General features: G+C 41.5%; 1 protein-coding gene across 1 annotated transcript in view; it reads right to left on the bottom strand.

The window, feature by feature from the left end:
* Positions 1–4623: 4623 nt before the first annotated feature.
* PRIM2 (DNA primase subunit 2) overlaps positions 4624–27216 on the bottom strand; it is a 95907-nt gene continuing 73314 nt past the window's right edge. Inside the window, exons 12-14 of the mRNA XM_081942585.1 lie at positions 22204–22286; positions 11805–11873; positions 4624–5603 (exon numbers count right to left, since the gene is read on the bottom strand). Of these exons, the coding sequence (XP_081798711.1) occupies positions 5370–5603; positions 11805–11873; positions 22204–22286 (386 nt within the window). The 3' untranslated portion in view covers positions 4624–5369. The remainder of the gene's footprint in view (positions 5604–11804; positions 11874–22203; positions 22287–27216) is intronic.

The following is a 27216-nucleotide window of genomic DNA, read 5'->3' as shown; positions in this document are numbered from 1 at the left end:
TGTTCCGAAGCAGCCTGGCATTACTCACCAACTACTCTATATTTGTTGTAAGAAAGATATGTCAAACTTGTCTGCTCTTGAGAGCAATAGATCCTGGGGTGTCCTGTTCTAGGACATCACCTTCAGGTAACAGTGCACAGGCATGAAATATTAAGAGCCCCAATAAAAGGTTACACTGATTCCATTTGCAGCAGCTTTCCTATTGAGATGCTTATGAGAGGCACAGCCAATGCCAAAAGGTTTTTCTAAACCGAAGCAATTTGCCAACAGCAAAGCTGAAAAGATGACAACTTTTATCATTCCATCTCTTTCCATTTCACGTTCAGTAATTCAAGCAACAAGCCTTTCTAAGAAATGGTCAGCCATCGGGAACCTTTAAAAAAACCGCAATTCTTTAAAAGGAAGGCTTTTTGTTTCACTTGGGAAGGAATAGGTGGAGAGAACCAGAAATAATAAGTGGTGTTTTGGAGAATTGGACTTTAATGGGGCACTGAGGTTTAGCAGGAACAAATGCAACATGGATTTTGTGCTGCAAGAAAAGGGTTTCTGTGAGAAACTGAAATGGCAGAATTATGCTATAATCTAGATAAATGAAACAAAATTAATGTGGACATCAGGTGTTGCTATGCATATAGTACAATCAGAGTTCATGCAAGAATGGAATGGAATAGAATAGAATAATGACTTTATTGACCAAATGTGATTGGACACACAAGGAATAAGATATCAAAGAATATGTTCTTTTACAGCACTGTTGTTTTTCTACATTAAATCTGTAAGATTTAATTTAATGTTTCAGCTGTCAAGTACAGCTGCATTTCGTTCCCTCTGTAACCACCCAATAATCTTCAACGACATCCCTACGCATAATAAATTTCCCTAGTCTTAAGTATAAGTGGTTTGTTAGAATTTGCAGCAACCAACTAGCACACAAGTAAATAATTCAGCAGGATTCATTTATAGAAGAAACATGTTTATATACAATAATATAAAATGATGCATGTAATCAATACCCATGCAGCTCTTGCAACGTGATAACAAGGACAAGGACAAGAAGCAGAAGCACAGAATCCCAGAAGTTATATTGCAAGGACAAATGAATTCTTATATAGATATACCAGTTAAACTAAGCCACCCCCAGGCTCCGAGCTGTCTCACATAGTTCACAACAGATCCTGTTTCTTAGTCACCAAATAGTTCTCATTGGTTGACTTGTTATTATGACTATCCCAACTCATAATTTCTTATACACTGAGAAGGTTAAAGTCAGGCCTTACCGATGCTAGAACTCATTGCTCCAGTAAAGATCGCAGTTGTCCAGATTTTCCTGGTTATGGCACCCAATTTAGAATGTGATTTATTTATTTATATTCTGTATTTTTTTATAAATAACACAAAGTGATGAAGCACTGGTGGAACTAAATTGTACAGATTTAATAGCATTCAAACTCAATCAATCTGGAGCCAGTTTTCTTTAGGACAAGAACTTTCTGGGAATGCATAGAAGCTCCAAGAGATTCGGTTCCTAATACCTTCTGGGCAGTGGGTCAAGACTTCTCTTGCTTGAGCTGAGATTTACAACTGTGTGGTGTCTGAATACTAACATGCACTGTTCCAAAGCAACTGATGACTCCTCCTAGCTGTTACTTAAAAATAAGGAAGAATGTAATCTTTATGATGGATTCCGGGGTTTTCTGTTCTCCTGAAAGGGCTCAGCCTCTTCTCTTAAACCAGCAACTGGAATTGACAACTCAGGAAAATTTGGAAATATGCTGCAAAACAGGACCATGAGTCTAATCTTTATAGGTAGTGCAGATTACCTTAGTCAAAGAAAGTGAATGCTGCTGAGAGATTCAGAAATCCTAGAACAGTGGTTCTCAGCCTTTCCAATGCCCTTTAATACAGTTCCTCATGTTGTGGTGACCCCCAACCATAAAATTGGTGTCTCGGTTCCTAAGACGATCAAAAATATGTGTTTTCCAATGGTCTTAGGCGACCCCTGTGAAAGGGTTGTTTGACCCCCAAAGAGGTCCCGACCCACAGGTTGAGAACCACTGTCCTAGAAGGACCAGAATCCATCCCATGCATCACAAGACATCCACAAGAGAATTCTGTTTCATGTTTCATGCCTACGGTACATAAACGCTGCTATCCTACACCATCTCTACAGCACACCTCCCAAAAAAGGATTAGAAATGGGGTATAATTTTTTTTTAATGGCTAAACTGAGGAACAGTCTTACGGCATATTATCACGTCATTCAAAAAAGCATTAATATTTCATGCATCCTATCCCCTCCCAGGCAGCATAAATCAACTAGGAGAATCAAGAACCTTGCCATGTGTGGTGAAGCCTACCACAACTTCCACTCGGTCTTCTTCCTTGGAGTCCAAATGTCACACAGGTCCCATGTGATTTTGCAGGTTATCACCTCCTTTAGAACTTATGTCTGGCCAGATGGCTTCTGGTTTGAAGGAAGCAATTTTGTCCATGGATGCCTAGCTCAAAAGGTCCAATTGGCCCAAAGGTATTATTCCACAAGAGGAGTACTGTTAATAAGTATAATCTTTATTGTCATTGTACTTAAAATACAACGAAATTGGTTGGATGATAATTCCATCAACACAATAAGGTAAGACACAGTGGTAGGGTGTGAACCAAGGCTGTATTTGCTCTCCCCCCCCCCCAATTGCTCTGGTTGTTTCTTCTATCATTTAATCTCCTGGAATTATGAATCCATGGAGAAATTGTGAATTAACAACAGATGAGACCACTCAGAAGCAACTTCATCCAAAATGCTTTTTCCTCCTATATAATTCTATTGAGCAGTTGAAAGAATAAGAAGTACAACTGTAACAAAAAGGGGGACCTCACTGAGCACCAAGACAGTTGCCTTTTGGGTAAACAGCCCCAGTATCTCCTCTCCCTGAAAAATTACCTCCTATCACCTGTATTTAAGAGGGAAATGTTGATAAAGAGAGAAATTTGCAGGGAAGCAAGAGCAGATGACAACAGCCATCTACTTCAACACAACCCCCTTGCTCTTTCAATATGCAACTACAAAAGCACAACCTTTCTATTTAACCAGCACTATTCCTCCCACTATAATGGACACTTCATGCTTTTATTAGTCCTAGAAAACTCAGTGCTGTGGTTTTCGCTGCAATTTTTTAAAAGTGCTGCTCTATTATCTGAATTTTGGAAGCCACTCCAGTTTCCAAAGGAAAAGTGTATGGCCCCTGCTTAGAAAAGGTTCCTTACAATGAAGATTTCAGTGCTGCAAAGGAACATTTTATATTGCTTTATATCGGTTTAAATCTCTCCCAATTTAATCTGTATCTGGATATAGCTGCTCAAAGTGGGAGGTGGTTGAGTTCTGGTCCCGGTTTAAGCATGAAAGGCTCTGGGTACCAGGTATGCCAGGTGGAAGGAATGTTGGATATGTTCACCGCTTTCATCATTATTTGTAAAAATAATAAAGGCGGGATACAAATAAATAAATAAAAATAATACCAGAAGCTATAAGATCCAGTTTAACTTAATCTAAGAGGTTTTTTTCTTTTAAATAATATTACTTTTTGAGAAGCTGTAAGAAGCTCAACGCATCACCAAGCAAGATTCCCTAGGTTAAGCTTAGATCTCCAAACCAAACCTTGTAGGGATGGGAATACACAGGAAGCCTGGCCCAAAAGAGACAGCATGCATTCGTCATGGAGGGTGACACCATGTCCAGAGAAATCTATTGATGGGGTTGGCAAAACCCACTGACTACAGACTATTTTGATCTATCCGATTCCCAGATGGCTACTTAGAAGCCTAAAGAATATTTATAGTGATGATGGTATCATTTTCTTTTATACTCCTGTTGAGTGTTGATGCTCGGTTAAATAACTGGAACCATAAACCCCCCCAAAAAGTGAGTTCTTTAGAGAAGCAAAAAAATGATAGAAGCTCACAATTACGAAAGACATGCCTGTGTAACAGCTAGTGATTTGGAAGACAAAACTTTATAGCTTCATATTCAATTGAGAATTCACTGCTTTCAAATTCTTAAAATGCCATGAATTGTGAAGAATAGCAAATATATTGCTTTCTACAGCTTCTGAATACGTAACAAGGGCATAACCATTTCAGCATATAGGAGCCTGCACTAATGGCAATTCATTGAAGCATTACCTGAAAAGTAATAGGATTACAACTTATACAGCAATTGAGATAATATAATTACTGTAAAAGCTAGAGGATCTCATTAATGGCTACAAGTCTATTGCATGTGTGTGTGTGTGTGTGTGTGTAGCAAAGATTTTTAAATTCCTGCACACACACAAAGCCCACCACCTTCTAAGAAAATTGTATACCTGAGACCTTACAGCTATCAGACGTAGCTAATAAAAAAATTAATTCCATCAAGTTAATGGGGTTTCCTCCAATGTCAGTGGTTACAAGATTGAACCTTAGGCGGCATTTACTATTTTCCTTCAAGGTAATTTTAATGAGATTTCATTCATTCGTTCTTGATTATGTAAAACTAATTTTATTTATTTGATTTGGTACTCTAATGTAAAGTGCCAAAACTGATCAATCTTGAAATTGGAACTTGCATCGTAAACATGTAGTCTTTTTCAGAGATGCAAAATCCATTTTAAAAATGTCTGATTTTCATAATTATACTAGGTTTCCCAACACCCTTATCTATATTAGTGCATAGCTCTACTTCTAATGTACCCAGTTCATTGATGTTTCTGTTTTTTGTCATGTTTCACTAGACAAATTTCTTACAAAGAGGGATCATGGTCGGAACCTTAGAAGTAGGTATATAAAGCTACTCCTTTTTAATTGTACAGGCTTTATTATGTAAGTTTAACAACATGCCTTTAAAATCTTGTTTCCTTTTGAAACAAGCTTTGCCGCTTGAAATCACAGCAAGAAGATTTTGCATTTTAGGAGGAATTCATAAAGTAATCATGAATTGTTTATGATACAATAGATCTTGCAGGAATGACCTAAACTGCATTATATATATCCGCATTTCTCTATATTTCAAAACCAGTTCTATCAAGGAAAAAGACTTGGAGTTAAAAAGAGAATGAAACAGGCAACACTGGATGATGGAAAGCCTACAATTCTAGCATTTGCCCATGGAAACAGAAATGAGACATGAACCATTTTATTGTTCAATCTTGCAACTGATTTTTGTGCTTACAAGAAAATGTCTGTTTTTCCAAACTTTTTCTTTCGCGATACTGTTCCACACTTTCTATGTAGAACACAACTCTGCACATTTACAATGTCTTTATAGGACATTCACACAGCACCGCTTTGCAATATAGGAAGATAACAGGAAGCAAACAGAAAAGTGATGGAATTGTTTAATCTTCAGCAAAGTAATCCTCAAGTCCTTCCAGTTCCATTTTTTCTGTTGTACTTAAAGAGGAAGTCGTAGGTATAGCTGCCTGTGTTTCAGCTGGGAGCGCGCTGGGTTTCGGCTGGGAGCTTTCAAACTGCCTTTCATCTTTTTTTATTTCTTTGCTGCTGCCAAGTAGCTGCTGACTTTCTATAAAGTACTGATTGGGATGGCTCAGAGAAAAACCAATTTCTTTGACCTGTATAGAAAAAAAAAAGGGGGGGGGAGGAGCGTGTTCAGTTATTATATTCTGTAAAGTTTTAGGGTAAAATTAAATTAGCTTGAATGAAAGAATGCAATTTTCAGCATCCTCTTTTCCCTGTTTCCTCCCCACAAATATTCTTTAAAAAAAAGATAGCTAGAATCTGAAAACCCACTTATATACAGGTGCTATGAAAAACTAGGTGAAATTATTTCTTCTCCTATTATTATTAATGGTAACTTTTGCCAAAGGTATCATTTTCGGGAACTTTCTATTCCTGAAAATCATACTGCATGTACATTTTCTTTAGAATGCGCACTGAATTTACAACATTGTTGAAATGTTGCAACAATTCCATTTCAAAGGGTAGTTTGGCTAAATGCTATAATTGGATTTCACCATGCCTTTCTATCAGTGGTATGAACGTAGTAGTAGACCAATCTGCAGTTTTAGGATTTTCCAAAGCAACATTGGGGTACGTATCAGGCAAAAAGAGAGAAAGAGTAAATCTTACTGCGTTCATAAACTATTGTTTTCCTGGCCTCCTTGAAATAGTTATTTCTTAAAGAGTCATGATTTGAGAGACACTACTTAAGAGTCAAAGCATATTTTCAGACAGGATTACCCTTGTTTTACTACAAATCGGAGGAAAACTAAAGATTAAAATGGCAGACAAAAATATGGGCTACATAGCAAAGACAATTCATTTCTTACTTTTCTGTTTTTACAGATTATTTGATCATATACAAGCAGCAGCAACAAAACTAAACCACATTCCCTGGTTGTATATTCAGGTTCTCGTGACTCTTGCTAAGAGGCTTGTTTGCTGGTTCTTAATTTACAGTCCTGTATGATTTGGGTGGGGGTGTGGTATGTCCCCTTTCTCCCTAGCAGCAGCAGATGAAAAACAAGATTCCTATGAACTGGTAAAAAGGATTTGAAAGGAGCAAATCCCTTGGCTACTAAACAAATTGAAGATTTTTGTCAGTTCTTTTCCTGGTATTGCTCTTGGCAACTTTGTAAATTGTTGTGTATTGACTTTCCCCCCCACTTTGGAGCCAACCAAATCCTTTGGATTTATAATTTCCAGCTGTTTCTGAATCCAACGTAACAGGCAGCCCACCGCATGGATGCACAATTAAATCCAAGATGCCCTCTCCGCTGCCTTATTGTCCAACTGCCAATCTTTTACTTCTAGAGAGAAACAAGTAACTAGACAGGTCCTAGTTTAGAGCCTTCAAAGTCAGAGTTTGTTACTACCAAATCTCTACAGTTTTTTTCAACATAAAGGAAAACTTGTAAAGCAAGTAATTTTTAAATGAAAAAGAATGAAAAAGAACTAAAGATTAGCCTTAGAGCAGGGGTGTCCAAACTTGGCAACTTTAAGACTTGTGGACTTCAACTCCCAGAATTCCCCCAGCCAGCTGGCTGGGGAATTCTGGGAGTTGAAGTCCACAAGTCTTAAAGTTGCCAAGTTTGGACACCCCTGCCTTAGAGGATCAGGCCAAGACACATCTTAGTTCAGAATTGTGTTTTTCTTACTGGCCAACCAAATGCCTCTTGGTTATTTTTTCAGTTTTTACCTGCCTTTATTTCTGATCAACTTAAGGCAGCGTAAATACCTACTGCCCCTGCCTCTTTTCCCTTCTCCACTTGCTCCTTCGAGTTGAAAAAAAAAAACCTTGATGGCACATAATCACTCAGACATCATTTTATACATCTTGATCATGTCTCCTCTCAATCTCTCATTTTTTTAAGCGAAGAGACCCCAAGTTCTAGCCTTTCTCTTGTGGAAAGGGGTTCTTCTGATCATTTAGATAACCCTTTTCTGCATTTTTCCAATTCTTTTTTCAAACCTGGCAACCAGAATTGCCAAGATGTAGATGTACAAGAGCTTTGTATAATGGCATTGCACTTGGTTTCCTAAACTTTTTCTAATAATCCTTAGCATAGACACTGCCTTTTTTGTGGCACCATGAAGAGAGGTACCACATGACACACCCACCCCGCGCATGTGTCCCACCCCCTGTGCTCCCTTGCCCATGCGTGCATATTTCCCGCATGCGCCCTGTCCCCTGTACATGCACAGCAGAGACCCAAAAACCAGCTGGCCAGCAGAAGGCACGTGCACATGCACAGTGGAGGTGGGCTGGGGTGACCAGAGGGCTCTGCATGCCGCCTGTGGCACACACATCATAGGTTCACCAACACGGGCCTAAAGAGTTACTTACATATAATCTAATCTTCTATCACTACTACAACCACAAAGTTCTGCTGCACAAGGAAAGTAAAACCAAACACATTTAATGTCTATAAAACAAAAAAGCAAAATAACTCCTCACCCCCAAACCTTCCAATACAGACTAACAAAGCAATAAAAGGACATTAGATTAAAAGCAGCTTCCTCTATTTTGCACACCTTGTGTTTTATCTTCTAAAGCTAAACATTTTTAGATTCTGTTCAATCTGAACTGTACCCTTCATTTAAAACTTAGCATTCTTTTGGTGTTATACCACGGGGCTTTAAAAATAGTTGAACTCCTGATGTTGAACCCGTGTGATCTTACGGCTTTAATCAAGAAGTTGCAGAATGGCAGGTGATAATGAGGCAAGCTGTTATTACACAAAGGCCATATGGAATGGTTTCTTATTTATATACTTTCTCAAGCATATTATTTGATCAACGAAGAAGCTGAGGTTTGACCACCAGAAAAACTGAAAAAGCAAATTAGTCTTTCTTCTTTACAAATCATTAGAAAGGCAACAGTTAGCACAATATCAAATGCATTATGCTTGTGAAAGCTACATTAAAACTGGCAGTTTCCTTATAATCATGGATATGTACGTTGCCAAGTTTAATGGCAACTGTTCTAATTATTACTGTTTATAACCGAATGGCTCTGACAGCTTACTAACGTATTTTGACACACATTATATTTACTAAGATTATTGGCTCAGCTAAATCATTCATGATAGCAAAGCATTTAAGAGGCATTCAAGCACAAGAATCCATTAGTGTGGGTGTAAATGCACAAGTTTATCAGTTAAGGCAAACAAATAATTGAGACAAGAAGTGGAAACGTATCCATATCAAATGTGAGGAAAACAATTATTTGTCTCGACTGGCAATCCAGTCATCAGGCATTCAGTTTTCACCTTATCATCTAGTCGTACTCTAGTCTTACAGGACTCCATAGTTGACTCTTTCTTTTCTTAGCCTACTAGAATTAATGGCCTCTGAGAAAGACAGGACACCATAGAGCTATAGAGCAGCCTTTCTCAAACTTTTTACTTCAGAAGAAACCTTAAAATAATTTTCAGATCTCAATCACTGCATAAAAATTATCTCATCTCCAACTAGCTTGGCACTATGTATGAAGGTTAAAAAAAGATTTATTTGCAATTATCTTTTGTGGAAATCCTAGCAAAAAGGGAGACTAGCAGCTGAACTGAAGCGCATGAAAATACCAGCTTTCCAAGTACTAGGATTTTACAGAATGCAGAAGTTTTTTTTAAAAAAAAACAATAACACAACAATCTCTTGTGGAACCCCAGGGCTCCATACAAACTCATTTGGGAAATAATGCTCAGAACCAACAATCCTGATTAGGTCTCTACTGTAAATATGCTGTTTAAGCTGCAATCCTTTATGTGTTGTTCGGGGAGAAAGTCTGACTGAATTCCACAGGAATTACATAGAAACATATTATTTAAAAAATGCATGCATTTCTTTTTTAATATTATTATTTTTAATGTAATCAGCTATTCTGTGATCTCTGAGAGTCGAAAAGCACATTAGGTCAATAACCAATGACAAAGAACACACACTGAAACTCCCCACTTTCACTACAATAGCTAGAACTTTTTTCACTGATCATGTATTTATGTTGCAACTGTGAATGTGTTTATGCCATAAGCGGGTTATATCTTTATGTCATTGTTTTGTCTCATTTTAATGATAGTGGGCTGTTATAATACCAATGGGAAAACACACACACACACACACACACACACACACACAGAGCTTCAAGCTTTTTTGCTTATAGTTTCATTATTTTTGGATCTAAAACTGAATTTGATATTTGACACCTAAAAGTAAATCCAATTTGAAGCTGATGTGACTATAATCATTTCCCCTTCCTCAATATATTTTCAAATACTGTACCAATTTGCATTTTTAAAAGAATACACATTTATTCTTTTAATGCTTTGTTTAGAATTTAACCTGTATTCACAAATATTTTTATTCAACATTCTTGGAATTGAACTTTCATTTACTCCTATGAATAAGAATCGCCCAAAGTTCAAATCCAGAAGCAAATACCAGAATCAACAAGAAGCTGACAATAGTCAAGATAGAACTGTAATAGCCAAAGATGCTCACTACGAATTAGCAATGTACAATATCAAGAGTGTGATTGGGTGAATAATAGCCACCTCCCTTTTTTCAGACATGATCAAGCAGTTCTACGATTCTTTTGCCCTGCTTGTGGTCTTCCAATAAGCAAAATACTGAACTCTGGAACTTTTGCAACTGGATCCAGCACAGTCTTTAAATTATTATCAAGTAGAACGTCCACAAAGTAAAGATACACTGCTGATCTTCTGTGCTCAAAAGGCCCCTTAATATGTCTTCCTTGTCTACAATTGTTTCTGTTCATACTTTGAGAAGCAGAGTCCTAAGAAGGTCAAGCAAGCCTTCCTGTTACAATATTTTCTCTTGGTATGTGAGATTGTGGCACCATAATGCCCTAAGCCAAATGCCTATCCATTAGTAGCTGCTGACATGACTCCACCAGTGTTCTTCCCTCGTCCATAACATGGCATTTTGGTATGCTAAAAGAATATTTCAACGGCAAGACAAGATCCTGAAGAAGGCTACAGAACAGTATTCCATTGGAGATGTGTCCAAATCATGAAAACAAAGCAATAATAACAACTAGAATTAATCCTATGCACCAAAACTAAAGAGAGAACTGAACACTGAAAGTTAGAATTCAACTTTAAATAATATATAGCCGTGGTGGTGAAATTATGGCATACATGCCACAGGTAGAACACGGAACCATATTTGCCGGCACAGCAGCTGGGGGAGGCCGTTTTCACCCTCCCCAGGCTTCAGGAAAGCCTCTGGAGGGGGGGTTGCGCATGCATGTGTGCGGGGGGGTCGCGCATGCATTCAGGGGTTCGCACGTGCATGGGCAGAGGTGGGCACCCGTGTGCGCACGATAGCACACATGCGCATAATTTTGGCACACCTGTAGAAAACGGTTAGCCATCACAGATATATAGCATGCAAACAATTTGGCAATTAAAAATGCCCTTTGAAATTAATAAACTTGGCCTTTTGCATTATATATTCTAGGTATATGATCGTATTAAAGTACTGTAATACAAATCAAAAGCTGAAATTTGGCTTCTAACGTATTTGCGAAATAGAGTGAAAAGCAACATTTGAAGTACATCAAAACATTATAAACCACTATCCAGAGAGTGGTTTTCTGTCTTCCGCTGCCATAATTTATAGTTTTATAAAGTTTTATAGTAATAGTATGATGGCAACTAGGCTACATTATGCATGTGATGATTTGCTTTTATCCTGACTTAAAAGATGGATAAGTTGTACTTGAGGTACAAAGCATAGCAGTAACTTTCCACTGGCCTAGAAGAAATAATTTTATCATTGCCTTGGGTTAAATACAAAGCTGCATTTGCTGGCTATATCATTCATCCAGGGCTCCTTTCCTTGTAAAATATAACAGATGATATAAAATTCTCAAGTGACTAGGAAATTCTGGAAGTTGAAATCCACACTTCCTAAAATTGCTGAAGTTAAGAGACACCGGTCTAAAAGACTGTAGAGCATTATCAGGGATTGGACCAGAGGAACCTGTAGAAGCTGCAAAAATTAGATCTCTTTCAGATTCCAGTCTCTAAGCTTCAAAAGCACTAGGATCCACACATCCACAGGATCCATACTACACCTTTCTCTAGGAGGAGAAAAGCAGAGAAGCTATAATAGTGTATAATTACCAAGAGTTAATTGTTTCATGGAATCAAAGATGTCTGCTATTTAATCATTAGCTCAGCATAACTAATAATGGGTGGCACTGGCAATGACTGTGAACAGAATAGTTTCCTGGCTTTGCTAGAGTCTTCCGTCTGATTCCCAAACACAACAGTGAAATAAGTACTTACATCATGAGTCAGTTCGAAGTATTTTTGGCAGGCCAGCTGATAATGCATACCTTTCACCAAGTCCAAAACCTAAAAAAGAAATTGAACTGATTAAAATACACACACAAACACACACTTACCCCAATTCTGGTCTGTAAAGAGAACACATCTTTAGAAAGCATGACAGAATTGACATATAGTATGTACTTCAGTGCTTATAAAAAATTCTCAACTCAAATCAAAATTTAGGAAAAATGTAACTATTATATTTGGAATAATTATTTCCTGGGTGTCTATATCGAAAATATTTCTATGGTTGCAAATGCATGTTTGCATTTGAGCAACTGAAGCATAAATTACTCAACATGTGTGTTCACTCCTCACACAGAGCTTTTTCATGCATGGATAGCACAATGGGACTGCGATGCCAACTAAGGAACTGCAGTAATTTAGAAAAGTAGCAGGAGAAAGCCTGGCGTTTTGCCCCTTCAAAACATCAGCCCTCAAAGTAAGTTGTTTTTAAACCGCAGTTCGCCGAACAAGAAAAGAAATTGTCTGTTTTGAACTCCTACTAGAAACATTTTTCTATCTCTTGTAAATATAATTTGCTTCCCAATTCTACCTTGTAATCGCTTCTGTCCAGCAAAAGCACTCATTCTTATCAGCAGAATGCAATGGCGTTTTAAAATTTAAGTTGCATGTCATTTTTTTCCCTCTGCTGATCTATAATTATTCTTTTTTATATGTGCTGCTTATCAGCCATAGAAAACTGCTGTAACTGGGAGATAGCTTCAGTAGAAAGAACATTTTTGAGGAATGCAAATTTCTAACCCTTTTTCTGAGAGGCTGACCTTTTAAAGTCAAGAGTGGCAATAAACTCCAGCACAAATCCCTGCTGTCCTCATTATGGAGACTGCCTTATAGTTATTGACAGATGTACAAATAATATTTGCTGAATATATCAAACCACACTGCTGCCAAAGAAGTGCTTACTGGGTCTGTTTTGCTGTTACAAGCAAAACTGATTAAATATCTGGCTTTGCTGTCACCGCCTGTTAAGTACAATGTGAAAAACAAGTCAACCAGCTAAAAGAATCTCAAGCTTGGCATGGTCTCTTTGATTTTGAACTGGAGCAGGTAGCAGTTTTGAAAAAAATATATAGTTATGCACATTGCAAATAGAGCCTCAAACTAATTTGCAATGATACCCAACGGAGATTTTATAATATTGTATCATAGATCTAACAGAAATAGAAAACTTCCTTGGCTTACAGTAAAAGATGGACAGTATTCTGGCAACTTTCTGAGTAGCCTACAGGCAGTTAAATCTGAATCACAGGACCTGGGCCGTATAGAATTTCACAGTCTAGTAACAGAATCTTCTGATATTAACTAGAACGCTTGATTTTTCTCCTGAAACTGTGCCTGTTGTCTCATTTTCTTCTAGAGTGTGCCAATTCTAATGGTACTTTTGTGTTCTAAAAATGAGCACTCCAGATCATTTCGAGCACAAATTGGGGCATTGGTTCTTACCTGATACGCCCCTTCTCTGGGCAGGTGGATCATGCACGGGTTAACTCAACCAGTAACCAATAGAATGGAGTCTATTAAACTGATGTCACCGCCTTTGAGGAGTGTCCTCCCACTTTCTCTACATAGTAGACTGCTGTGCGCTATTCGATTGCTCTCAATTCCTTGATGCTCCAGCATTTCTTCCAGAACTCCCTCTGCGAACTAGGCCAGATCCTTAAAGGGTGGGGATGACCGCTGTCTCCACCTGCCCAGAGAAGGGGCATATCAGGTAAGAACCAATGCCCCATTCTCCAAAGTTGGTGGAGACAGCGGTCATGCATGGGACGTACCAAAGCTAGGCCTGTCCCCGGGTGGGAATGAGACTGGACTAGGAGCTTGAAGAGCTTGAAGAGGGAAGAACTTGTTGAAGTACCCGCCGACCGAATGCCGCATCCGCCGAAGCATATCTATCCACCTTATGATGGCAGATAAAGGGAGTAGGAGTAGTCCACATGGCCACCTTGCAGATCTCCTTCACCGAGGCCTGCCTTGTCCCCGCTGCCGACGTAGCCGCACTGTGTGTGGAATGCGCCGTGGATGGAGGAGTGAGGTGATGTGCCAGGTAGGCACTTGAAATGGCAGATCGGAGCCAGCGCCCAACCATAGATGGAGAAGCTTTTAGCTCCTTATTGGTAGGATGGAAAGACATGAAGAGAGCTTCGGTGCGCCTGAAGATGACCATCTTGGCGATACAGATCTTAAGAGCACGTCTTACCTATGCCTTTGAGTTCAAATCTGTGAGAAGGATTAGGACAGAAATTTGGAAGAGTGAGGATTAGAGATCGATGAAAGGCCGAATTTACCTTTGGAACAAAGGTGGGATCAAGGCGAAAAACCACACGGTCCGGGTGAAATACACACAGGTCCGATCGGATGGAAAGGGCCGCCAGTTCTTAGACCCACAGTGCCGACATGATGGCCACCAGAAAGGCTGTCTTCAGTGTAAGGTGATGCAATGAGGCTGCCTGAGAGGCTCGAAGGGCAGTTGAGTGAAAAAGTCAAGTACTTTGGCTAGATCCCACAAAGGGAAACGGTGTATGACAGGAGGGCAGAGATTAGACGCGCCCTTAATGAAGCAGCGCACATGAGGGTGAAAGGAGAGGGGCTCATCTCGGTGAAGAGAGAGAACCGAAGAGAGAGCTGACACCTGCCGCTGAAGGGTGTTTGGCGAGAGCCCTTTATCAAGCCCGTGTTGCAAGAACTCCAAAACCTGGGAAACTGAAGCCTCCAGGGGGATGGCATCTCGAGTAAGGCACCAAGTAATGAAAGTCTGCTACGTTGATTAGTAGATTCTGTTAGTGGCTGGGTGGCGAGAAGCCTGAATAGTTTGAACGATAGTCTCAGAAAGGTTAGCCGCACTCAAGACTGCCCGCTCAGCCTCTGTGCGGTTAGGCGGAGCCAGGACAGGTCGGGATGGTGAATGGATCTCTGATGAAGAAGGGACGTTATCCTTGGAAGGCGCCACGCTGGGCCTACTGAGAGATTGATCAGGTCTGCATACCAGGGTCGGCGCGGTCAATGAGGGGTGATTAGGATGAGCCTCTTCCTCTATCATTTTCCGAATCACCCTCTGTATCAGAGGGAAGGAAGGGAAGGCGTACAGGAGACTGTGAGGCCACCTGCACCTGAAGGTGTACGTCCCTTCCGCGCCTGATGTCGTGTAATGAGACAGGTAGCTGGGCAGCTGCATGTTGGATGCTGTTGCGAATAGATCTAGTCCCGTACCTGGATGACAGCTGTTTGAAGATGTGCCGGTTCAGGCTCCACTCCGCAGGGTCGATTGTTGTGCGGCTCAACCAGTCTGCCTGGGTGTTGTCGGTGCCCGAGATGTGTTCGGCATGGAGAAAGAGAAGATTGGTCTCCGCCCAGATCCCTAGGCGAAAGGCAGATTCCATGAGAGATACCACCCTCGTCCCCCCCTTGGCAGTTGACATGCGCCTTGGCCGTTGTGTTGTCTGTACGAATCAGCACGTGTGTGTTGCGAAGTGAGGATTGGAAATGAAGGAGAGCCAGATGAATGGCCCTCAACTCTATCCAATTCATACTGTGGGAAAGATCGGAATCAGAACACTTGATCCTCCAGGTGAGCGCCCCATCCCGTTAAGCTCGTGTCCATCATGACTAAGAAATGTGGAGGTTCCCTGAAGAGGGATCCCCGAGAAATGGCCGGGGAAATCCACCAGTCCAGAGATTGGATTACCTCTGGAGTCAACCTGACTTTCACTAGGGAACATCTGCTGTTGGTTTTCTGGAATGGCAGAAGAAACCACTGAAGGCAGAGCTGTGAAGCCGCACCCAAGGAACGATGAAGAAGCATGAGACCATCTTCCCCAGCAGTTGAGACAGATGGAGAAGAGGGACCAGCTGTCTCCTCCGCATCTCATTGGCTAAGTCTCTGAGGCTGATCTGGCGTTCCCGAGACAAGAAGACCTTCCCCTGAGAGGAATCAGTGAGGTCCACTGATGTGAGGCGATCGTGTTTGCACACACGCTCTAGGATTGACAGGAGAGCGTGCATTTTGAATCTCCTGTAACTGATGAATCGATTTAGAAATTTGAGATCGAGGATTGCTCTCCAGCCCCCCGAAGACTTTTGCACGATAAAGAGACAAGAGTAAAACCCCCGCCCCACCTGGCCTGGAGGCACAGGTTGAATGAGGAGCAGATGATGGATGGCCTGCTCTACTAGGAGCCTCTTGTGAGGCTCTCTGGAGATAGGGCACGTGAAAAAGTGGTTTGGAGGTTGGAGAGCAAGTCCAAGAGAAGGCCGAATCTTATAGTGGACCTTACCCACGCATCATTGGTGTCATCCCAACGATCTGCGAAGGTTGCCAGACGTCCCCCGATCGGAAGATCCTCCAGGCAGTCACTTCTGCCTCTTACAGGGGCAGTTGGTATTGTCACTGAATGACTTTCTGGGCTGGAATCTCTGGTTGCTTCTGCCTGATCTGTTGGAGAAGGAGGGGCCCTAACTGGGAGGAGCCTGACGCTGCGGAAGGAGGTTGGACGAACCCCCGTCCTGACTACAAAAGGGCTGCCTACGATAAAAGGACTGATTCCGACCCTCCTGCTTCTTAGTGGCCGGTTGCAGGACCTTCCGCTTATCCTTGGACTCTACTAGTAGAGGTTCTAAAGGAGGACCAAAGAGAAGGGAGGAAGAATAGGGAGAGGAGGCAAGCCTCCACTTGGCTCGGGCTTCCACCTGCCACTGCTTCAGCCAAAGGAGCCGGCGGATGGTGATAGAGGATGCTATGGCTTTGGACGCGAAATGGGCCGCGTCTAAGGAGGCATCTGCAATTTAATGTCCCTGCGAGCCCTAGAATCTCAGGCCGGAAGTCTCCCTTGAAGTTGTCTTAGCCATAAGAGAGCAGAGCGACTAAAGAAAAAAGCAGAGGTAGCTACCCTGATGGCCCAGGCCGAGGCCTGATGTCCCTTGATCAGAGTTTGTTCTATTCTCTTGTCTTCAGGGCAAAGAGCTTCTTCAGGAGCTGCTGAGGCTGGAGAGAAGAAGCTAACTATAGGTAAGTCAATAGAAGGTATCTCTAGAGCCTTGGTGAGTTCTGGTCCCACATTATACAGGCGCTTGTCCAAGGTATTAGGGAGGGGCCCTGTACCTGGTGATGCCCATTGATTCTGGACCACGTCTATGAAGAGTCTGGGCAATAGAATCACCTCCTTTTCCATCTTAGGCTGGATGAAGAGGGGGTCAGTAGTGTCAGTCTTGTCCACTTCCGATCCCTTCACCCAAGAGTAAAACCCCCACCCCACCTGGCCTGGAGGATGCCAGCAATCTTCTTGGCCTTGAAGAGAAGAGACCAAAAGACAGCAGGTTTAAAGTGACCGACAAAGGTAGGAGGGTCGGGGGAAGGCCCTCGTCTTCCGAGAGATCTGAATCTCTTGCCAGATGTTCCTCCTCTCCGAAAACCAACAGTTGATTGGACGTACCAGGTAACTCATGCGATGAAGAAGCCGAGAGATCACCATCCCTGCATCTGGAACCAGAAGAAGAAGCAGACTTGCGTGGAGTGGAAGGGTTAGAAGACCTGTGTTTAAGTGCTGCTGCTACGCCTCATTCGATGGCCTCAGATATGATATCAGCCATGCCAGGTGAGTAAGAATGGCAGCGGGATGGGGGAGAGATGTCTTCCTGGTAGAGGGGCTCCTCATCAGGAGTGATGCTCCTGCCACCCTCGGATTCATCCCCAATGCAGGCCAGATCACCCGTGCCCCTGGCTTCTTCAATTGGATAATGGATGCAGCAGGGGAGATGTCATCCTCCGAATCAAAAGATAGGTCAAGAGAAGGACTAGGATGAACAGACAACTGGGACTGAAACAGATGGGATTCCGTGTTTTTGATCTTGCCCCTGGCCTTTTTAGGAGGAGCCTGAGTGGCATTGCCATCCTCCCGAGAAGGTGGATTGGCTGTATTCCTGTGACTAGACCTGGGAGTCTTGGAAGGGCCCTCAGTGAGGGGAGTCTCTGGGGCAGGCCTGAGCCTATGGGTTCCAGATGGAGGGGGCTCGGTGGCGAGAGATGGGGCCAAGGCAGGTGGAGGCGCTTGTGGCTCATGGGCAGGAGAGGAAGCCATGGCTTATAATCACAACTTGTTGTTTGAAGGAGGGAGTCAAAATGGCCACCGGAGCTTCTTCGCGCCAAAACAAAATGGCCACTGAGGCTACAGAGCCTATGGGCTAGGCGCCAAGAAATAAGGGTGTTGATGGCCCTGCGGAGAGGCTGCGGAGGTGATGGTGGCAGCAGCGGCGGTCTAGCGGCGGCAAGAGTGCTGAGTAGCAGCAGCAGTTTCCCAGCGGCGGCATTTGGTGGCAAGGGAGAGCCAACAGAGGTGGCAGAGCTGAGCGGAGCCTCCAACAGCCAGTGCTGTTGTAAGCCTTTGTAAGCCACAGGCAAGGTCAGGAGACAGAAGCCTCGAAAGAAACCCTGGCAGTCCCTCTCAGTAGCCCTGGGGCTATGTGAGAGCGCTGGCTCCGAGAGGAGCTATCAGCGACGATCGGTCCTTCACCAGTAATTTAGAAGCCAAATTTTTTCAGGAAGGCCAATTAAAACCAATTAGAGTAGCCAATTCAGTATTTTTAAATAGATAAGTTTAGGAGAGAGCAATTAGCATAGCCAGTGCTGATCGAACTGAGTCTAACAAAGCAGGAGGACACTCCTCAGAGGCGATGACATCACTTTGGTAGACTCAGTTCTATTGGTTACTGGCTAAGTTAACCAGTGCATGACCGCTGTCTCCACCAACTTTGGAGAAATTCATATTTTTCTATGTGGATCTTAGCTGGATTTAGAGTTATCTAATGAACCATAAATCTGGTATGGTGCTTATGGTATAGGCTGGAATTCATTCCAATGCCCATGATGCTTTTTTTTTTCCCACACAAACATGGTTCCACGTGATCTCTAAAATCTTGCTAAAAGTCCATATAGAAAAATATGGGTACTTCTGCTTTAAATGGTCTCATTTTGTTGAAACTGCAGTGGTGAACCTGAGAATGCTATAAAGTGTGCAGGTATTTATGCTGTTGCGCTAAATGAACTAATCCTGCAATCAATGGAAAGATTTGGCAAATGACCTGTGAAAACAACGTTCCAAGAAGCACTTTCTGGATCACACTTTTTATTCAATCACTGTGTGTAGCCACTCTCAAAGTTGTTACATCTCTGAGGGCAAACATGGTTCCTACCTGATAGCTAAGTTAAAAACTTTGCAGACCAATTTTACTTTGATCGCCATATTGCCTTCCCTTCTGGAAGAAATATAATCAGCAAGGAAAGTCAAGAACTCTATATATTTCTAACAGCAATGTAAAACAGTTTTTGTCAAATAAAAGGTGAGAAAAAATACAGGTAATCCTTGTTTAGTGAGCACAATTGGAACCAGCAACTCAGTTGTTAAGCAAAGTAATTGCTAGGTGGAAAATCATAGCAGGCAATAGTGCTTATGATTTTGGAATACTTACCCTGGCACTGGGATAATTAGTAAGGGAACTAATGTTTACATTTGCATTCATTGGAGAGGAAAGGATTACAAGGGAGTAAGCAAGTCTACAGAGGGGAATTAAAAGTAACATGCTGGAGCTAGCAGCTCTAAATATGAAGCTGCTGGTGTTTTCTCCCTTGTTTGCCTGCTTACTCTCTTGTAATCCCTTTCTCTCCAATCTACAAAAGGAGAGGAAAAAAATAGTCAGACATAGGACAATGTGTACTGACACTGTGTGCATGTGTGGATACATTCATGTGGCATTCCATAACAATACAGATGTATTGATTTTGACCCAAAAGATATTACAAACACTTTCAGAAGCCCACTACTACCTGTTACTGAAAATGCTCTGACCTGAAGGACTGCTTTAGCCAGGCAATGTGTGTATGAGGCAGAAACGCTTATTACAGTTTATTGCCCAATCTTCTCTGGATCCTATCAATGAAATCAGATGATGGGCTGTTCTGCTACATATAAGCTTAACAGGTTAGCTTCCTTTAGCTTTACAATCATTGATCTCTTCATTTACTCAAGGTCAGTACGGAGCATTTTTCAAATAAAATAGTTACTTTTATTCCTAAAGTCTCAATCTTTCAATAAAGGCTTGCTGCATTTTATCTACTTCTAACCTTCATTTTTATTTGAAAGGTGACTTAAAGTGTGATTGAAGTGCAGCAACTGTAACATATTTAGAGACGTTTTTGTAGTTTCAGGTCAGTTTCTCACTACCCCAGTGTAACTCGGCTTGTTCTTTAAGGGTTTTACAAAGACATTCATTTCTTTGCCTAGCCAAATCTGCCACCTGCTTTCTCTAGGCATTTTATTTTTAACATCCAACACTGAAAAATTATAGGAATATCTCTATTTATACCATTGAGAGATTTCACTTTATTTTTAAAAATCCTAATTTTTCAGTTGGAAAGAAACCAAACAAAAACAATGCATTTCTGCCTTCAAGGTAATTAGAGGAAATGCCACAAAAGGTTAGAACCTCTCTTGCCCATTATCATAAAAAAATATATTATTCTATACTATAGAGAAGCAACATTTGTTCAACTATTAATAAGAATCTAGTACAATCTCTCAATCGTCTTCACCATATAACACTGCAACTAATACGTTCAAAATAAGACAATAGAAATTAATTTTGTAAATGGAATTATTTAACAATATACAGGTGGCCCTTAACTTATAGCCTTTTGTTCAGTGACCATTCAAAGTTATGGTAGTGCTGAAAAAATGGACATACACCCCATCCTCAAAATTATAGACATCACAGCATCCCTACAGTCATGTGATTATGATCCACATACATCAATATCTAGTTCGCTGTTATAAGTTGTAGGGAGTCACAGTCACATGGTTTTCATTTGCAAACTTCCCTGCTGGCTTCCCCAAGTTAATGGGGAAGCCAGCAGGAAAGGTTGCAATTGGTTAGAGCAAATCATTCTCACTTTTTCTCCCACCTACAGCAACCCCAATTCCACTCCCCTGATCTTCCCAGGCACTCTGCGCATGCAGCCTGCACCAGCCCTCCTATGTGTGGCCAGCAATAGTTCTCCAAACCTCTCCCCAATCTCCTACAATTAATGCATGGCCAGCATTGGCCCTCCGCACCTTCCAAGTGATGCACAACCCATCCCTACAGCACTCTGCATTCCTTATCTGGGTTCCCACCTCTTTCCCCTGGAACAGCCTAGAGTTGTTAACTGGGGCTACCAGAAATTGCTATTGCTAAGCAATGCAGTCATGTGCCATCATTGCTTCGTGATGGCAATCCCGGTCCTAACTGGTATTATTCTCCCAGTTCAGGGGAGAATAGAAAGAGACAGAGACAGAGGGAGTCCGGCTGATGGACGAGCATCTTTGATGAGGGCCCTCTGGCTTTCTCCGAGCATGACCCCCGGGGTGGTTGTGCAAGATTCAGTGGGGCCAGCCTCCTGTTCCTGCTGCCCTGAGCTTCTTAAAGCCATGGATAGGCGCTACGGGCCCATCTCCTTTTGCGTCGTCCCCTCCTCCCAGATCCCATTCCCACCCCGGCAGTCCTCATGTTAGCGAGGCTGACGTCAATCGCAGCTGGGTCGGGCCAGTATCTTGGGGCGGAGAGCAGGTTGTGCATCTCCCCAAGTGACCGAGGTATGCCCAGCAAGGGCCAGAAGAAGCTCCAGCAAGAGTGAGGTGCCAGAGAATCAGCTCTATCCGTTTCTCCATCCCTCACCATAGCCCTGCTGGTCTTCACGCGTGTGGGAGCTGCTCTTCTGGTTTCTGTCATGCACATGTGCACTGGCTACCTGGTCTTCCGGTTTTTGGCTCACATGCACGTGCAACTATCGTGGCCAGTGCGCATGCATGCACCGGAATCTGGAAGATCATATTTCCAGCATGTGCACCGGGTGTCTGCTCTTCCAGTTTCCAGGGAGCGCATGTGCATCGGCCGCCTGGTTTTCCAGTTTCTGGCATGCATGCGTACACAACACCAGCTGGCCACTGGCTCACCAACACTGGTATATACTCACATACCCACATACAAAGCATAAGTTATACTCTGCCTTTCCATTAAATGGGAATGTTAAAAGCATCACAAATATTACTTGATGACTATTTCTGTGGTTTTCGTCTGCAATTTTACAGGTTTTAACAGGAAAGGAAGGATTGGAAGACCACAAGAGAGCCCATTAAGGATGTTTTTAAAAGCATGCGCATGTCTATCAAGTAGGTGAGAACATCATAACAAGTTGTACGCTATAATTTAAGAGACAATGGCATTCATTGTCCATAATTATGAAATAAAATTAAAAATATATTTCTGTTGCCTTATTACCAACATATCAGAAGAATAGATTCTGTACCTGACCGATTCCAGAAGGAGGTATTTTATATGATTGAAGCTTCTGCTTCAGCAGCTCTGGGTCAGTGTGGCGAAATGGGCATCCTAACAAAAAGAAAAAGGGGAGTAAAAGTTATTCCTAAATTGGCATAGCAAAGCACCCGTGAATCTAGAAAACAATGCTTATTTATTATCTCTCAGATTATTAAATACAGAAAAATAACTACCCCAGTGTGCAAACTTTTCAACAAGATCTGTTCAGCGTGAGTATTTCTGGTTCTTTAGTAATCTTGCCCTATAACCTGACACAATTCTCAACCAACATGCTGGCACTGATATTTGAAAGTAGTTCTGGCCAAACTGGAATGTTTCAGGTTAGGAAAGGCTATTCTGAGAGCTAAAAATACAATAGGTCAAAACTGCAAAGGGCATGAAAGGTTATACATATAAAACAGCAATTATATCACCAGAAGAAACTGCAGTAATTAACAAATAATTCAAAATATGTGTACTATTACTGAGTGGAAAGAAACACATCATAACTTTGAGGACTAGCTAACAGTAGTTAAACTTGGTGCCTAACAATCTTTCATTTCATTCATTTCACTGGGATTATCCACACTGACTTAAAAATCAAGTGTCACAGTTTAAATGATAAATGATTTATAATCAAATTAGATTATTGCTAGTGAAATCTGTAGACATCATTGGCTGCACACAACTTACAAATGTAGATGGAAGTACCTTATCATACATTTGTATATGTTACGGTGAAAGACCGAAATCTGGTGAATGTCGACATTCACCAGTGAAAGACCGAATATTTCATTACATTGTTTTACATTCGGACCTTCACCGGTGAATGTCGACATTCACACAGTCGCTTGGTGTATGTCCGAAAATACCCTTATCCTCTCGACACCCTTACCCTAAATCCCCTTACCCTAATACCTCAGCTCCTCGCTTCCTTTTAAGCGTCTTAAGGATCGCAGGTTTTAAAAAAAAAACCTCCGTGAATAGAAGACGCTTAAAAGGAAGCGAGGAGCCGAGGTATTAGGGTAAGGGGATTTAGGGTAAGGGTGTCGAGAGGATAAGGGTATTTTCGGACATACACCAAGCGACTGTGTGAATGTCGACATTCACCGGTGAAGGTCCGAATGTAAAACAATGTAATGAAATATTCGGTCTTTCACCGGTGAATGTCGACATTCACCAGATTTCGGTCTTTCACCGTAACATATATATGTACAGTCTGTATGTACATATTTATTATTTTTACAAATAACTGAAGATGATAAACATATCCAGGGTTGATGATTACCACCTTCATATTCCTTCTCTTATTTTCCCCACAACAACCACCATGTAAGATGGGTTGGGCTGAGAGAAAGTGGCCGGCCCAAGGTCACCCAGCTGGCTTTCATGGCTAAGACAGGACTAGAATTCACAGTCTCCCAGTATCTAGTCTAGTGCTTTAATTGCTAGAGCAAGGGGGCTCTCCTGTAATATTTTAATACTATTGATTCCTGGTAATTGCCTGGAAAGTCCCTGCAGTTTTCTTGGCAAGATTTTTCAGAAGTGGTTTACCACTGCTTGCTTCCTACAGCTGGCAGAGAATGACTGGTGCAAAATCATCCCGCTGGTTCCATATCAAATGTGGGATTAAAACTCATGGGTTCCTAGTTTCTAACTTGGTACCTTAAGCACAAACCAGTTCTCTGTCTCTGTCAGGGGAAAAAACACCCTGTTGGAGATCAATGGACCGTGGCTGATTCCCTTCCGCATATCTTTTGCTGATATTTAGAAAAGAAATAGTCTTTAAGAAAATATTCTAATTAATAAACAAACTTTAATAATAAAATAATAAAAGTAAATGAAACAGAAGTAACTAATTGGTTACATTTTGATAATGAAAGCTACGTTTGCCAAGTTGGCTGCCGAACAAAAAAGAGAGGAATTTTGGAATGTGTAACGCGTGCGCAATAAATCACTTTCAGATAAGAACCCTTTTTTGTTTTATGACCTGCGCAATAAAGCTTTCTTAGTTTAACTCTTGAGTGTCAATTCAGGCAGTTCAGGCCTAGCAAACTTTTTAACATCGTGACACCCCTTCTTTTGCTAGTCTGGGCTGACGTCATCAAATCATCAATTAAGGCACATCTTCTTTCGCAGATATTCGTGTTGATTTGCGGCGAGTGGTTTGTTAAGCATGTCTGCAATCTGATCATGTGTAGAAACATATTGCAATTTAACAAAACCTTGCTTAACTAATTGCTTTGTGTTTTGATAACGAATGTCAATGTGTCTGGACCTAGAACCTGTAAAATGTGACTCAGAAATATAAACAACAGATACATTATCTTCCATCACGGTGATTGGTCGAATCGGACGTGTCCAGATATCTGTGATCAAAGCATCAAACCACGTTAGAGAATTACAAGCATCTGAAACACAAGCATATTCAGCTTCAGTAGATGAACATGAAACAAAACTCTGTTTTCTCACTTGCCAGTAAACAGGACAACCATTTAGGAACATCATGTAACCAGAAGTGCTTTTGCGTGACTTCTTGTCGCTCGCCCAGTCGGCGTCGGCAAAACAAATCAACTTTGGTTGATCAGTGTGTGTTGGTTCTAGCAATAACTTCATGTGTTTAGTGTGTTTTAGGTATTTCAACAACTTCTTAATGCATGACCAATGAAATTGTGTTGCCTTACCTACGTGTCGTGATAAAAGATTAACACTAAGTGCGATGTCAGGTCTGGTCCAACTACTAATGTATAATAGTGAACCAATGACTGAACGATAGAGTGTTTGATCCTCGAACTCAGGACTTGGTTCATGTGTTAAGTTGTGAAAATCTGTTTGCATGGGTGTCTTTGTTGTGCTAGCATCTTTCATGTTGCAATGATGTAGAATGTGGTCAATTTTCTCCTCTTGTGAAAGACTAAACCCCTTCTGTGTCTTTTCAATTTGAACACCTAAATAAGTGCTAATGTGTCCTAAAGATTTTAGTGTGAAGTATCTCTGCAAACTTTTAGCAAAAATCTCACTCATTTTCTTATTTGGACCAATATAAACAATATCATCAACATAAACAAGAATTATCTCATATGCATTGTTAGATCTTTTTGTGAACACGCATTCATCAGTTTCGGACTTAATAAAGCCCATTGAATTTAGTTTGTCAGTAAGACATAAATACCACATTAAACCTGACTGTTTCAGACCATAAAGACTTTTGTTCAGGAACCAGGTATCCCCTTCTTGCTTTCGGAATCCTGGAGGGCTTCTCACGTAGATCTCTTCATCTAGGTCTGCATGTAGATAAGCTGTGTCCACATCAAATTGAAAAACTTCTAAACCAAGAATAGTTGCAGTGGTTAAGGCAATTTTTACACTTTCAGTTCTGACTGTTGGTGAGTAAGTGTTTGTGTAGTCCTCAGGATAACGTTGAGCGAAACCCTGAGCTACAAGTCTGGCTTTGTATAAAGACTCACCATTCGGTTTCTTCTTGATTCTGTAGACCCATCGGGTGCCAATGACTTTCTTGTTTGCTGGAGGTTTTGCAGGTGTGAATACATTAAGTTTCTTTAAACTGTCCATTTCATCCTGCATTGCATCATACCACTTGTCTTGTTCTGAATCAGGAAGCTGTTTGATTTGTGTGAATGTCTCTGGAGGAAGAGTAACGTTGCAAATCAAAGGTACTGGTGTTTTTGTCAGTTGCCATGAATAACGTTGTGGAGGGATTCCTTTTGTGGCCCTCTTGGAGCGTCTAGGAGCAACAGACCAGTCTTCTTCTTCTTCTTCATCATCATCCTCGTCCTCATGTTCATCGCTAGCATCAGCATCCGCGGGTTGCGAAGACGGAACATCAGGTTGTGAAGAACTGGTAGAAGGAATATCTGCCTGCGAATTGTCATCAGGCTGCGTGGCATCTGGAACACCATCTCTAGGAAAATAAACTTCAGGATCATTGGAATGAATCCTGGACCAGTCAATGTCTTCCTCAAAATTAGCAGATTGTGAAATGACAATCACATGTTTAGTATCAATGAATTTGTACCATTTTGAATTATCATCAATACCCATAAATCTCAGTCTCTTTGCTACTGCACCTCCCTTTCTTCTTTGACTTAAGGGAGTGTTCACCATAGCATATGAACCAAAAATATGGAGGTTCTTGAGATTAGGCTTGTAGCCATATAGCATGTAGAAAGGAGTTTGATTGATTACACTGCTCCAAGTACGGTTGACAATGTAATTTGCATATTTGATTGCTTCACCCCAGTATGCGTTACTGAGATTGGCATCTTCTAGAAGACAACGCATCATGGTTTGTAGAACCCCTTGTCTTCTTTCTACGACTCCGTTATGAGCCGGTGTATATGGAGCAGATGTCTGATGAAGAATTCCATTCTTACGCATCCAGTCCTGGAAACGCTGAGACATGAATTCTGCACCACGGTCACTCTGGATTCTGGCGATGCGAACTTGGTATTGTGTAGAAACAAACGCTGCAAAGTCTTTAAAGATCTGAAAGGTCTCAGATTTCTCTCTCATAGGATATACAAATCCATATCTAGAATGATTATCTACAATTGTTAAAAAATACTTTCTGCCACCAAGTGTTGGTGGGAAAGGACCCACTATGTCAGTGTGTACCAAATCAAAAATGCGTGTTGACCGGCGTGTAGCGTGTTTGGGAATTGCAGCCGCCTTGGATTTAGCCTTTTTGCAAACCGCACAATCCAAAAACACCTTACACCCCTTTAGATCCAAACCTTTTGCGAACTCCGGCATCTTTCTAAGAACACGGAAACTGGCATGCCCCAATCTTCTGTGCCACTTGTGAATACACCTGGAATGCAAAGGTTTACCAGTTAGTGAATTCTCAACATTAACAGTTTCATGAGGACCCTCAGGCTTGCTTTGAGCAATCTGTTTCTGTTTTCTTTGTTTGTTGGCTTTAGGAGCCTTTGGCACAGTAACGCTTTCTCTCTCTGGGACAACTCTCTCTGGGTTTGCGTTG

The sequence above is a fragment of the Natrix helvetica genome (genome assembly GCF_964273705.1).
Source record: "Natrix helvetica genome assembly, chromosome: 2".
Classification (NCBI taxonomy): Eukaryota; Metazoa; Chordata; class Lepidosauria; order Squamata; family Natricidae; genus Natrix; species Natrix helvetica.
Note: the sequence above shows the minus strand (reverse complement) of the source record. Positions and strands in the feature narration are given on the sequence as shown.